The sequence below is a fragment of the Mobula hypostoma genome, chromosome 20 (genome assembly GCF_963921235.1).
Source record: "Mobula hypostoma chromosome 20, sMobHyp1.1, whole genome shotgun sequence".
NCBI classification, from domain to species: domain Eukaryota; kingdom Metazoa; phylum Chordata; class Chondrichthyes; order Myliobatiformes; family Myliobatidae; genus Mobula; species Mobula hypostoma.
In genome coordinates, this window is record NC_086116.1 from 12,599,799 (window position 1) to 12,615,100 (window position 15,302).

A 15,302-nucleotide genomic window follows, 5' to 3' on the forward strand; every position below is an offset into this window, starting at 1 on the left:
CTACTTTCTCAATTTATTTTTTGTTCTTTACATATGTTACATACCAAATACGCAGCTGCCCCAATTAACAGATAGCCCAATTAACTGGAATCCACACTACTGCAAATACTTTCCTTATACTGGACAGACTACTTACGGAAAGATTTTGTCAGTTTTTAGGTGGCTATCAATTCTGCAGTACATTTGCCAGTGAGCCTTGATGTTAATGTATCATGGGAAGATTTGCTTGATGCACTATAACTGATTAACAGCAAATAAATTGAGCTCCGGACTACAGAATGGAGGTAGTCAATTAGCCAATTATTTTTGGCCTAACTCTATAAAAGAGCTCTCCAATTAATCCCAGTAACTGCAGTTATCTGCTATTACTCTGCAGTCTTGTGCATTCTTGTTCCTTTTTATGTATACGATCAATTTCTTTTGAAAGTTACAGTGGAATCAACTTTCAGACAATGCATAAAGTATTGTCCAAGAAAAAAAGTTAGCTTCATCAGACCTTTTGTTCTCACCAACTATCTCAATTCTCTTTGATTCACAGCAAATAAGGACATCACATCTACTCTACAAAATCAATAATTTCGATCTCTCTATTAAATTTATCCTTTATTTTCCCTCTCGTCTCAAATGCAAAAGGTTTAGATCTTAAGCTCGTAAATTTTTTCAAATTTCCTCTCCAAGGCTTCAGCCTCCTTTTTCATGTGTGGCAATACACTCCAGGTGGGGCACTACATTTTTATAAAGTTTAAAAGTAACTTACGTACATTTGTAGCCTTGCCTTTGTTGACAAAAGGAAAGGTCTTAGAACAAGTAGATTTTATTTCATTTCAAGCTTCACATTACCGGTCACTTTTTACATTTAGGCTACTTAGCCAATTAAAGGGGGGCTTTAAAATCCAAATTTTAAGAGAACAGGAAAGCATTTATATCACACTTTTCTCAACTTCAAAACATCTGAATGTACTTTACAGACAATGGCATGTATTTGAAGTGCAGTTACTCGGGGCCAAATTGAATAGCATTCATAAGTATGTGCTGGGAATGCAATGCACAATTAAGTTCAACACAATGCAAGCAGCAATAACAGTTCCTGCCATCCTTCAACACATTTCATTGATCAGCCCACACTAAGCGTGCTGTTTTTTTGCTTTAGGCCTGTAGTTAGGTAGTTATGATTATGCCTGGCAAGGTACATTATGGCTAGAATTAGTTATTTCAGCTTGCTGGAAGCCAAGTTGAAAATAAGCAAAAGCTGGTATTAAGTTATTTAGACTGGCTTGCTACTCACTGGGAGAGGAAACCCACCAGGTTTACATTCAAGTGCAAGTGATTAAGGGTTGTGAATCTTTGGTTAACTGCAGTAAAGGCATTGAAGAATTCGATACATTCAGATACCTTCCACTTCACATTCCTCCTGTCCACTGCTCCATGATCACGTTTGAATACACGATGCACGTGGTGTCAAGCCAAGTACCTCTCACTTTCCCTCACCAGAACTCTACTACGTCACTCTCTCTGGATGGTGAAGAACTCTAAGCTGGTCAGACAATGATGCAACAATATACGAACAAAGATGACATTTGATCTGATATTTTCATTACCGTGGAGAATAACTTGGAGACGGAATCTGCATATGTTAAGTCACAGGGCAAAAGTGGTAAATCAGGGCCAGTTACCCACAGGGCAGAAGTTCTGCTACAGAGAATTCAAATGATGATTTTAGTAGGATAATCTACAAAGGTGGTTAATATGTGTGCATAATGAACAACTTAATAGATTGGCAGGCCTAACAGAAAGCATGTGCGCAATGTTAAGAGGCCGCACGAAATGTAGCTCCAACCTTGCACAGGATTATACATGGAGCTTGGAACCTCCACTGCTGTCCACTGTAAAATCTGAAGCCAACTCTGATGGACACAAGGCTAACATAGCAGGCTAAGTGACACTGTAATCTCAATACTGCTGTTTCTGCCGTTGCTCTTCCTTTTGTCTGTCAAGTAGCCAGCTAGCTCAGACTACCACTGCTCATGGCAAGGTCCAGAGCATTTGCAGTGTTGTCATCAGCCTTTTAACCAAGCCTCAACCACTGGAATGCAGTGAGCAGAAGGATCAAGGCTTTGGAATACACATGGAAGACAGGCACAAATAGAATGCACAGGAACTAGTAGTTGATGTTTGTCATGGATGGGTGTATCATTTTGATTTGACATTGATATTGGTTTTATCATTGTGGTAAGACAGATATTGTTGATGATCAGCAACAAAGGACATAGGAACTGAATTAACATGGAATTGGACCATTTCCAAATCTGTTAGTTAGAAGGTAGCTGTTGATATCGATACCTTCTTCTTCATCTCCTGCTCCACAGCTGCAAGCACAAAGGTTGAGCGCAAATCATTGCCAGGTCATTGCATTTACACCAGACAACCACAGCTCTGGATACTCTACTACTTAATGCAGCATGCTTGAACAGTAATCTAGACAGAGCCGAAGCTAAAATGCACAAATAGTCGCTTGAAGAAGTTGTGGGCACAACATATGTCTCACTGTAACAGGATTGCAGTGAACTCCTGCGTCAGGTAGTAAGACTTTAAGCCTCTTCTTACAATGCTTCTCTAGACTATCTCTTCCTATGGGACAACCCGCAGTGACCCGATAAAATTTAATAAGTTCTTCAATTTTTAAACTTCAGTCAGTAACATACCTGCTTTTGATTTCTATTTCATCAATAGCTGTTGATTTACTCATGATTTTGTTAGGACTTGGCATTTCCGATTCAGCTTCATTGCACCTCTCAATCTTGAGCTCCTGGCTTGGAAACTGTTGAGTTGCAAACACAAAGATTGGTTTTAAAGATGTCTAAAGTGCGTCAATAATTTTGTTTATTAATCTGAGACCTAGGAACAGGTCTCAGATTTGACAGTCATGAAAATGGAGAGAACCATGGAGACAGTCCATGAAAATGCCCCCATTACTTAACAAGTAATAGTTGAGTTCCAATACTTTGCTGTGTCAGAATGGAGGAAATGAAGTGAGCTGAGCTGCAAAGTATCCGACCAGGTTACTAAGGCTGGCTTAAAACATTACCATGAGCCTCGTTAGTATTATTTGGGTGAGCCTCATAAAAAAACAGATGGATGTGTTTTCAAAAGAATGTCACTGTTCATTTTTGATAATCAATCTTTGTCCCTTTGTATCAATGCAAAATTATGTTGGTCTCCATGAGATATTCCCTTTGCCAGTAGAACTCTTCTGAATAAACACTAAACTTCTCAGTTTCCTTTCTGGAAGTGTAAGACCCTTTCTGTTAACATCAAGTGAAACCAAGCAACATTTTATAGCTTCTTATATTTTATTTCTTTCAATTATTGTCATGCCCAAACTTCCCCAAAATTTATGAATTACATTGCAGTCTACGGAGGATACAGAATGGAATGAAGGTAAGAAATATGGAGCATAATTTTATTTGAACTCACATCTTTCCTGCTTTCTGACTGCTGCTGATTCGACTCAACGTTTCCTTCCTTTAAACGGGCAATTTCTTCGGCAGCAGTTTCTGGATGTTGATCATAATTATCATCTCGAACAGCAGCTTCCAAATCCTTAATATTATTTTCAACTGTTCTATTTCTGTAAAGCTGAAACAAACAACATCTATACTTTACTGTGGAAAATGTAGCAGGTTCTTAGACCAGCAGTTCAGAAAGCCCCAGTGTTACCTAGAGTACAGGCTCCAACCTGAGTATTTGACTCAGTTCAGAAATAAAAAGCAGTAATGGTCACAAGTGTAGCTACTGGATAAATATAAAAACTTAACTAGTTCACTAACAGGAACAGTTATTATCCCTCAACCTTCAGGCTCCTGAACCAGTGTGGATAACTTCACTCAACAGTGAACTGATTCTACAACCTATGGACTCACTTTCAAAGACACCACAACTCATGTTCTCACATTATTTATTACTTACAGTATTTATTATTATGTGTTTTTCTTTCCTCATTGATCCTATTATGTTTCTTTGTATCTACTGTGAATGCCCACAAGAAAATGAATTTCAAGGTATAATATGGTGACATATATGTTATTTGCATGAGAGAGGGCGCAGAGGAGGTTTATCAGGATGCTGCTTGGATTAGAGAGCATGTTTTATGAGGAAAGGATAAGCAAGCTAACGCTATTCTTTGGAGCAAAGCAGGATGAGAGCTGACGATAGAGAAGAATCAAGTGATGTGAAGGAAATGATAAGATAATAAGAGGCACTGATAGAGTGGACAGGCAGCAGGGCAATGGCTAATAGTGAGGACCCAATTTTAAGGTGATTGCAGGAAAGTATAGAGGGGGTGTCAGAGGCAGGGTGTTTTTTTTTACATAGAATGGTAAGTCCATGGAACACACTGTGGGGGTAGAGGCAGATACACTAGGTAGGGTCTTAGGTAGGCACATGAATGAAAGAAAACATGGAAGGCTATATAGGAGATTGATCTCAGAGTAGGCTAAAAGGTCAGCACATCGTAGGCCAAAGGCCCTGTACTATGCTGTACTGTTCTATGTTACAAAGGTGCCATATTTCACTCAGTTTCCAACAACTGGACTGCGTTGTCACACTTTCCCGCATCAGCAATCACTTTGAATTTAACGCGTTTTCTCACCTATTAATGTCATGCTTAACTGCCTGCATAAAAATATGGTTGTCTTGGAGAGGCCCCCATAGAATGGACAAATTGGAGATGTTTCCTACCAGCATGTGACCTCATATTTCTCTGCTTCTCATGGGCGCCCTGCCCTCAGAGATGGCTTGGCAAGACAACACCAAAAAGGGGAAAAGAACTGGGAGATTATAATCAACTTTGAACTGAAGGTGTATGCAATCATCGTCAGAATAATATGGCAGCTGTGACATCATTTTAAGTATTTTGCAACCATGTTATATACATGATTGAGGTTATAACTTTTTTTAAACAGAAAGCATAATTTTTAATGTCCATTGGCAATAAAACATGTTAACCTGAAGTGCATCAGTTATGCAACGTTTTACCAGGTAAAACATCAGTGGCAACAACAGCAACTGCCACCTCTGTGTGACACACTATTGCCCAATGAAGGGACTTTTTTGTTTAAAATAAGGAACAATCTGAACAGTGATACTGTCTTTAAGAAAAGGCATCAAATCATCCTTAAATGGAAAATTATGAAAAATTATGAAAATTTGTGCAGTTTCAAACTCCAAACCTTCCCCTTGTATGTGGGTTTAATTTTCTTAAGTGGCTGATACTGGTCACGTGAAAGCTCTGCACTTTAATTTTCAGGCCCCACAAATACCCTCGACAACACATGCGAAGCCTTGCCTTAGATACATTGGCTTACACCTGCTCCACAGGGCCATTTAAAACAAAACTCTCAACAGTGGTGCAGCAAGCTGCTGGCTTTCAGTCTGCTTTGTACCCTCATTTCAACCCCCATATCTGGAGGTGGCCCAGTTTTATGCAACCACAAAACAACACTGTTCATACATGTGACTGAATAGGAGCCACTAACATCCCATGCCAACATATTTTAATTACAGGTGTCCCCCGTTTCTCGAACGTTCGTTTTATGAAACCCCACTGTTACGAAAGACCTACGTTAGTACCCTGTTTTCGCTTTCAGAAGGTGTTTTCACCGTTACGAAAAAATTCAGTGCGCGAAAAAAATCAGCGCGTGATAAAAAGCAGCGTGCGCCCCGAGCAGCCACTCTCCCCGGATTCGGAACAGCATTCTCGCCAGCATTGCTTTAACACGAGCCTCTGAGCAGTCGTTAGCAAGATGAGTTCTATGGTGTCGGAAAAGCCTGAAAGAGCTCATAAGGGTGTTACACTTAGCGTAAAACTAGACATAATTAAGCGTTTTGATCGTGGTGAACGAAGCAAGGACAAAGTGAGTTTGGCTTGTGGAAGCTGACGAACATGATGTTGAAGAGGTTTTGGCATCCCATGACCAAGAACTGATAGATGAAGAGCTGATGCAATTGGAAGAGGAAAGGATAACAATTGAAACCAAATGAGTAATGATAAAGTACGACTTTAATTTTGAAAGGGTACGTAAGTTTAGGGGATATTTGCAAGATTTTTTGAGTCCTTACCAAGAACTGTATGATAGAAAAATGCGCGAGGCTCAGCAGTCAAGCAAGCCTTCCACATCAGCCACAGCAGACGACGAACCTCGACCTTTGACATCGAGGCAGGCAGTCAGAGGAGATGAGCTGCCTGCTCTAATGGAAACAGACGATGAGATGACACCCCAGTGTCCCACCACCCCAAAACCCAGGCCGCGGACAGATACTGTACCGATTCGCGGAGAATGCAGCAGTAGCCAGGAGGCACACAGCACATCTTTAAGAAAAAAACCAAAATAAACATGCTAATTAATTAGGTGCCGCCGACACGTAATTGTCGGCCCAGATCAGAGGCGGCACCTAATTAATTAGCATGTTTATTTCGGCTTTTTTCTCAAAGATGTGCTGTGTGCCTCCCGGCTACCGCTGGTCCCCTGCATGCTTCACGGCCATGTATCGGTTGGTGGCCCGGAGGGTGGGGGTCACTGCACCAGCCAACCTGCGATGACTCAGCCTAACACACCATCATCAGTGTGCTCTGCGCTGTCCCGATTCTGGTTTAAGTGATACTACACTGTACATACATTATTTCTACTTTATATCGGCTGTGTATTTTTACATGTTATTTGGTATGATTTGGCAGCTTCATAGCTTAAAGGTTACTGGAGAGAGTGCTCTTGCCAACAGCGCTTGCGTGAGATTTTCTGCCGACGGCACTTGCGCGAGATTTTCACTACAGAGAACGGTTCAGTAATGATTGTGGAAAAGTATTTCTACTTTATATAGGCTGTGTATTTATAGTCATAGTCATAGTCATACTTTATTGATCCCGGGGGAAATTGGTTTTCGTTACAGTTGCACCATAAATAATAAATAGTCATAGAACCATAAATAGTTAAATAGTAATATGTAAATTATGCCAGTAAATTATGAAATAAGTCCAGGACCAGCCTATCGGCACAGGGTGTCTGACCCTCCAAGGGAGGAGTTGTAAAGTTTGATGGCCACAGGCAGGAATGACATCCTATGACGCTCTGTGCTGCATCTTGGAGGAATGAGTCTCTGGCTGAATGTACTCCTGTGCCCACCCAGTACATTATGTAGTGGATGGGAGACATTGACCAAGATGGCATGCAAGTTAGACAGCATCCTCTTTTCAGACACCACCGTCAGAGAGTCCAGTTCCATCCCCACAACATCATTGGCCTGACAAATGAGTTTGTTGATTCTGTTGGTGTCTGCTACCCTCAGCCTGCTGCCCCAGCAAACAACAGCAAACATGATAGCACTGGCCACCACAGACTCATAGAACATCCTCAGCATCATCTGGCAGATGTTAAAGGACCTCAGTCTCCTCAGGAAGTAGAGACGGCTCTGACCCTTCTTGTAGACAGCCTCAGTGTTCTTTGACCAGTCCAGTTTATTGTCAATTCGTATCCCCAGGTATTTGTAATCATATCATATCATATCATTCCTGCTTTTACTATATGTTACTGTTATTTTAGGTTTTTGTTATTTGGCATGATTTGGTAGGTTATTTTTGGGTCTGCGAACGCTCACAAAATTTTCCCATATAAATAAATAGTAATTGCTTCTTCGCTTTACGACATTTCGGCTTACGAACCGTTTCATAGGAACGCTCTACCTTCGGATGGCAGGGGAAACCTGTACCATAAAATATTCAATGGAACTTCACATCGCAATGAAGTTTGATATTAAATGAAAAAAGGTGAAGCTATTGACTTTGCTACAGTGGAATAGGGCCCCGTGATTCACCTATTGCTGCTTGAAAATATTCTATCAAAGTGCTGCAAGATATATTAAGAACACCGACAATGTAACTAATGGCTGCAATGATATAACAACTTCAGTTTACAAATACAGTTTAGATATAATTGTCACGTGTACATGGAAACATCGAAACATACAGTTAATTACATTGTTTGCATCAACAACCCACAGTCCAAGGATGTGCTGGGGGTATCATGTGCTTCCGGTGCCAACATAGGATGTCCACAAGTAACCATAGCATACATGTCTTTTGGAACGTGGGAGGACAGCAGAGCACCAGAGGGAACCCACGCAGTCATGGGGAGAACATACAAACTCCTTACAGACAGTGGTGGGAATTGAACCCACTGCTACAAAGTGCTCTGCTAACTGCAATGCTACTGTGCTGCCCAGACTTATAAGATGAGAAAAAAGGAAACCAGGGTAGGGTAGAGCATTGCCACTTTGCAACACAACTTGAAAGCAACAACACAAAAAAGTACAAGAACTCTTTATAGAATGTCACTTAGCACTTTTACACTACCAGCATTACCAAAAACTAAAGTTAACTGATCAAATGTTGCTTCTTATCAGCAAACCCAGGACTAGCTGTTCAATGTTTCATTTACCAATTCAAGTGAGTTACACTATAAACCTATTAACATGCTTTTCTAAGAACTTTTACATGCAGACACTGAACATAACAAGTTTCTAATTGAGACATTCTGTGGCTGGTTTGGAAAACCCAACAATTCAACAGAAGTACAAGACTTTTTTGTCCATTCTCAAAGACATTGTTATTTGTGCTTGGTAATTAGGTAAATCTCAGCACACTTAATGGTTCAAAAAAATGCACCACAGCAGCTGCAACTTGTGAATGGCTGAAGTGTTTCAATAGTTAAATAAATATGCCATCACAAAAATTCGCTCCACAATTGTATACTCACCGTGCAGGAAAGAAAGTAGAGGGCACCCTGCAGAATGTTATCCCACTAAAATTCTACAATCATTGTCTTTTTGAAAGACACCAATTTATTGAATGCTCTTTCCCACAGCAACTCAACCCCTCCCCCACAACAGCTCCCTTTGTGATTACTTAATGATTACAACTTTACATTTATTAGATGCGGTCCCTGGAGGGAGCAGGATATATGGACTAAATGGAATTTTTGACGTTTGCACTTAGTGGTCTTTGTTCTACTTCGAAGGAATAGTCCTTAAATTATAACCAACGTTAAGGTTTATTGACATCTTCATCCAAGAAATAAAAGAAAGACAAAGTGCTGTGAGGATTTTTTTGAGAGGCAATATTAATACAACTATACACTCTTCTGGTCATCAGGTCTTAGCTGAAATAGGTATGTATTTGCTAAAGATACTGCAGTGCTATTGAAATGTTGTAATTGTCCTATGAATTATGATTACCCTTATTAACTGGCCATATTATAGAGAAACAGCAGGAGGCATCTATGAACAATAGTTTCCTTGCTAGTTACTGAATTGTTGACATGAGAGCTTCATACATTTTTCTATCAAGGTCAAATTCTCAATAATTCATATTTACATAGCACTTTAAATAAGGTATCCCAAGATGATACCCAGAAATTGGCACTGCATCACACTCCTGAGATATTGGTGGAAGTTGGACATTGAAAGGAGTGTTTAAAAGTAGGAATGAAGGGTTAAGAAATCTCGAGACTTGGGGGGGAAAAAAATCACCATGCTTCGGTCAAGTTGGGTGAGCAGAGATAGGTCAGAGGCATGGGGGGTGAAGGAGATGACAAGAGATGGGAAAGGGTGAGGTCATGCATTGATTTGAAAACAAGGTGGAGAATTTTGTCAATGCATAACCAGAAGTCAATGTAGGTCAGTTGGCTTCGGGGTTGATGGGTTACTAGGCCTTGATGGGAGTTAATAGTGTGGTATTTTGGACTGGTGAAGTACATCAATGTGTCCTATCAAACACTGCAATTGTTCGGCTATTAAAACTATATAACAAATGCAAATTTCAACCAGGTCAGAAACTGAATTCAATATAGAAAGATAAATATCAAAATAATCTGATTTATTTTTGTATTGTTTCTCCAGGGAACTGTTTCTTTTAATAACGTTTCCTTCCATGCAGACCAACTTTTGTTTGGCAAAATAATGGTGCTGTTAATTACTTCAGCCACTAAGCTCCAGCTGCAATGGTTTAAATTATCAATTTGTAGCACAACAAATTCTTGCTGATAGGCCGTTTTCTAAAGGTTTTGCTTTGGCACTGTTACTGAAAACTGAGTCACTAATCCTTATCTTACCACATAAAGTGATGTAAAAAGGTCACATATAAGGAATTCTGTATTTTCTTTTCAAATGTGTTTCTAAACTGATCTCTTTTATCTACTAAATTTCAAAGTGTGAAAGAGCTTTTTTTCTGAGAGAAATCTGAGTTTTCAACTGGACAAGCTTCACTTTTAGCAGCCAATCTTTTCTAAAGAAAACATTATGAACAAACCATTCTAGTAAAGATTATTCAGTCTCAATGGGGAATTCATATGGGACAAGATAGAAATGCAAAATTGTTAATCATCATGCAAAAATAGAAAATCTTAACCTTTTGAAGATGTGTTGTGGACCATTTGGGAGGAAATATTAAAACACATGAAAAATTCTCGTTTGAATCCTGTATTATAATGCTACAAAAGGCATTTAAAATCTGTTGAGTCATCGTAGTACATAATTTAGTAGGTAAACACCACAGTCACGGTAATTTCCAGACATCCAAAACCAATTTCAAATTACTGCAGAGTGATGATATCAAAATGCATCAAGATCATTTCAATTACTTAAAGTTCTGCAGTGGCTATTCGGATTTAGTCACTAACAAAGTCAGACCAAAGTCAGCAGAATGCCCGGCTCATCAAGAAATCTAATACCATGGTGCAGTCTCCAAAATAAATTATGGAAAAATCCATACAAACAGAAGTCATGCAAAAGAAAGATACTGTAAATATGAACATAAACATTAAGTTTTAAATGCATAAGTCAGTGGGACAGGCAATATCTGTGGAGAGAAGAATGGAATTTATGTTTCAGGTCAATGAACTTTCCTTAGAAAACTGAAAAAAGACGTAAGTTATTTGTCTAAAATGTTAATTAACTTTTGCTCTCCATGGATACTGTCTGGTCAGCTGAGTACTTCCAGCATTCTCAGCTTAAATGATAAATGGGGATTATATTTTTTTTGAAACATGGTATGTTTAGAAAGTTACTTATTGATTAACACAGTGCAAGTTTAGATATTCCTATTTACATATTTGGATCTATAGTTCTAAGTAGTTCATATTACACACCTTATTTCAAAAGAACACAAGAAAGCTTCTTGCTATTTGTCCAGTTAGGAACAACCTTATTCATTAAAAAATGTAATATATTGAGTTATCTGAAGACAACTGGGAAAAGTACCTGTGCCAGATGTGCTCTCCACTGTACTAAACTGACGCTGCAATTTGCCAGCATCTGTACACTTGCCTGATTCAGGGTTTAAGATTTCACAGCCTACTGTAAGGAGTTCACTTACTTCTCAATTTCTATCATTCTTGATTCCAAGGAGAAAAAAATTATCATTGTTTTCTGCCATCCAGTTTATCCACAAAGAAGGTGGCCCCCGGTTCTGAGCCAAAGCAAATACATATATCTGTAGAATACAGGCCCGATGAATTTCATCCAATTCTTGTAGACAATTTTTTTCTAAAAATGATGGTAGTTCAAGTTCAACAAGCTAGGGATGTTGATTCCTTTTCAGATTCCATTTAGAACTATCATGGAGAAGAGGAATTTAACTAGCTGGCGGGAGACATGTGGATAAATATAGATGGATGAGATGGATGTGAAGGTTCCACGGTCTTTATCTTGTAAGCACAAATTCAACTTATGGCTAAGTATTTTGTGGTAACAAACTAAATGTTCGACTAATTTTTTTTGAATATGTGCTGAGCATAGAACAGTACATCTCAGTACAGCCTCTTCAGCCCACAGTGTTTTAACCTACTCCAAGATCAATCTGACACTTCGTTCCCACATAGTCCTCCATTTTCTTCCCTTTCATCCATGTGCCTAACTAAGAGTCTCTTAAATGGCCCTAATGTATTAGCCTCTACCACTACCTCTGGCAACACATTCCACACACCCACAACTCTCTGTGTAAAGAACCTTCCTTTGGTATCCCTCTATATTTTCCTCCAGTCACCTTAAAATTATAGCCTGTCATACTAGGTATTGCCACCCCGGGAAAAAGGCGCTGGCTGTCCTGTCAAAGCTTCTTACTATCTTGTACACCTCTATCAAGTCACTTTTCATCCTCCTTCACTCCAAAGAGAAAAGCCCTAGCTCGTTCAACTTCTACTCATAAGATATGCTCTCTAATCCAGGCAGCATCCTGGTAAATTTCCTCAGCACCCTCCCTAAATCTTCCATATCCATCCGAAATGAGGTGGCCAGAATGGAATACAATACTCAAGTGTGGTTTAATCAGAGTTTTATAGAGCTGCAATATTTCTTCATGGGCCTTAAACTCTTTATCCCTACTAATGAAAGCCAAGACATCATAGGTCTTCTTAACAACCCTATCAACTTGCATGGCAACTTAGAGGGATCTATGGACACGGATCAAAAGATTTATTCCTCTGTTCCTCCGCACTACTAAGAATCCTGCTATTAACCCTGTACTCTATGCCTTTAAGTATGACCTTCCAAAATGTATTGCTTCGCACTTCTCTGGACTGAACTCCATCTGCCGCTTCTCACCCCAGCTCTGCATCCTATCAATGTCGTGTAGTAACCTATGGCAACCTTCTACACTGTCCACAATGCCACTAACCTTTGTTACCATCTGCAAACTTACTAACTCATCCAAGTCACTTATAAAAATCACAAGAGCAGGGGTCCCAAAGCAAGTCTCTGCAGAACACCACTAGTCAATGACTTCCAGATAGAATATGCTCCATCTAATACTGCCCTCTGCCTTTTGTGGGCAAGTCAATTCTGAGTCCACTCAGCTGTTTCCCTGGATCCTATGCCTACTGCAGCCATCTTCTCCATACCTCCCAAAGTCATACCCATAATTGCAGCTTTAGAACTTACTGAGTATTTATCCATAGGATGAGGAGGCTTTGCCTGGTTGTTTTCTCTTGACAGATTCTTTGCTGGAGATTGATCTTGTAGGGTTAATAAACTCAATCCTTTCCTTTTATCTTTTAGAGAAGCCTGCTGATGGCGTTTTATTCTCTCAAGTTGCTCTTCAACACTCATTCTAGGTCGTGGACCCTCTGCCAGGAAAAGCTGCTCGACCGCACTCCTGGGCCTTTCCTGCAAATTTAGCAAATTAGCATCAATAAGTCTGCATAAACTGTTGTCTTTACTTTGGATAATAGGGGTAATCACTTAAAGAAATAAAATAATCCCCAAGTGTTCTGACTTGTAAGAATGATACAGTAGTAGTGCTACTGCCTCTCAGCTCCAGCAACCCAGATTCTAACCTGACCTCTCAAGTGCTGTCTGTGTGGCGTTTTCACACTCTCCCTGTAAGCCCATGGTTTTCTTTTGCATGCTCTCACCATCTACCAAACTGTCTTTGGGATGTGGGAGACAAAGTAGCCACTGTAAAATGCTTCTGGTACATACTGAGAGGTAGAATCTCTGAGGAGGTGGGAAAATAGTTTACAAGGAAAACTGATGAAATAGTGGGACTGGTCTATGAACTGGCATTGGCTCACTGGGTTAAAATGGCTTTCCTCTACATCATAACAAAATACATGTACATGGCATTAAACGAGCAATGAAATAAACCAGAACAAGAAAATGAATGTATCATACCTGGATGCCAAAGAGTTTGATTTTGTAGATAAATACAAGCAGAAGTAGTAATTACAAGGACCACATAATTCTAAACACACAGTAAAGAGATTTAAAAATAATGTGCAGTTAAAACACTAAATATTCTATTAAAAGAAAGAAAAATCACCGAAGTTGCACTGAACTCTAGAGTTCTACATTGAGGTTTACTCAACATTTTCAGAGTCCACTCTTATACCTACCACATGAGGCCCAGTTCCATCCATCTTTTTGTGCTTCCTTAATGTGACATACGAAGCAATCGTGGAAGATTCGCTAATTGGAGACTTGCTTCTAGGTGGAACGATCCCAATCGGAAAAGACAGGCCTGTACATGTAGAGAATGTAAATAAACCCTCTCAAAAATTACATTAACATGCAACAATGTCTGGTGATAAACTGAACCCATGATAAGTTTGTATTGAGTTTGAAAACTGTTGCCAACTATCACAAATCCACAAATAAACACAGTGGCTTAATTTAGATAAAAAATATTAGCTACTAGATGGAGGTATTGTTACCTCACAAGTGCAAAAGAAATCAGAAATTGCTCACAGGATCACAGGCTCACTTGATCAGCACTACGTTGGGAAGTGTTGAACTGCAGTATTCTTAGTCCTGGAACCAAAGCACTCACAGTAATGTACCCACTGAATTTAAAACCAGACATCCACTTTGGTTGCTCATTGCGGTGTTGGGAAGGCAAGCTGGTCCTAACTGCTGCCCTCCACTAACAAACTCACAGATGGTACACAGTGTTATACATTGCCATATGGTTTGGCATGGCAATGTGTAACACTGTGGTGAACCACCAGGGTAATTTGCAGATGCCGTCTGTGACACCTGGTCAGAGACATGAGATTCTGCAGATGCTGGAAATCTTTAGCAACCTACACAAAATGGTGGAGCAATTCAGTATCTATGGAAGGAATCAGTGTTTGGGACAAGATGTGTGGTATATGCTGCCTTTTGCTAACTCCCCATTGATTGAGGAAGTGACTCCCAGACCTTCTCCCACTGAGTCAGGTGAAGTCAGGGGGGCTATCTGCGGGCAGCCTGGGTTACAGCAGGACTCTGAAGGGGAGGAAGTAGGGTTTGGCCACAGGACAGAGGGCTCCAAGTTGCAGGTGGGCACGAGTGACAGATCGGGGGAGGCACCGCCAGGTAGACTGGAAGTATCCACAGTAGTGTCTGAACCTGAAGAGTTAGATGAGGGGGTGCAGAGGTCTCAGAGAATTAGGAGACCACTGGATAGGCTGGCCTACGTAGTACCAGAGGAACAGAGTGTGACCCCTACCGTCTTGGCGAGCTATGTCACTGCCTTTTACACCCGGATTGGGCTTTGTGTTTTGCAGGAAGGGTTGGCGAATTATCTCAACGTCATGAGGACATGACTAAATTTGGTGGGGGGAAAGTGTAACACGCTGTAAGATTTCACTACTAATGTAATGGCCTCTCCGTAGCAGCAATGTTTAGGTTATGACTAGAGATAACCGGGACGTTGGAATGTATGTTATCCAATGAGAGGGATGTTGTTCTTTCTTGTGAGTCTGGAAGAGAGATTTTCG

The 15,302-nt window shown here is 40.1% G+C and overlaps 1 protein-coding gene across 8 annotated transcripts in view; it reads right to left on the reverse strand.

Moving 5' to 3' along the window:
- plekha5 (pleckstrin homology domain containing, family A member 5) overlaps positions 1-15,302 on the reverse strand; it is a 299,971-nt gene that overhangs the window by 14,678 nt on the left and 269,991 nt on the right. For all 8 annotated transcript variants that reach the window (XM_063072405.1, XM_063072403.1, XM_063072406.1 and 5 more), the window contains 4 exons: positions 13,938-14,062; positions 12,985-13,209; positions 3,475-3,636; positions 2,703-2,818 (listed from right to left, as the gene is read on the reverse strand). In XM_063072405.1, the coding sequence (XP_062928475.1) occupies positions 2,703-2,818; positions 3,475-3,636; positions 12,985-13,209; positions 13,938-14,062 (628 nt within the window). The remainder of the gene's footprint in view (positions 1-2,702; positions 2,819-3,474; positions 3,637-12,984; positions 13,210-13,937; positions 14,063-15,302) is intronic.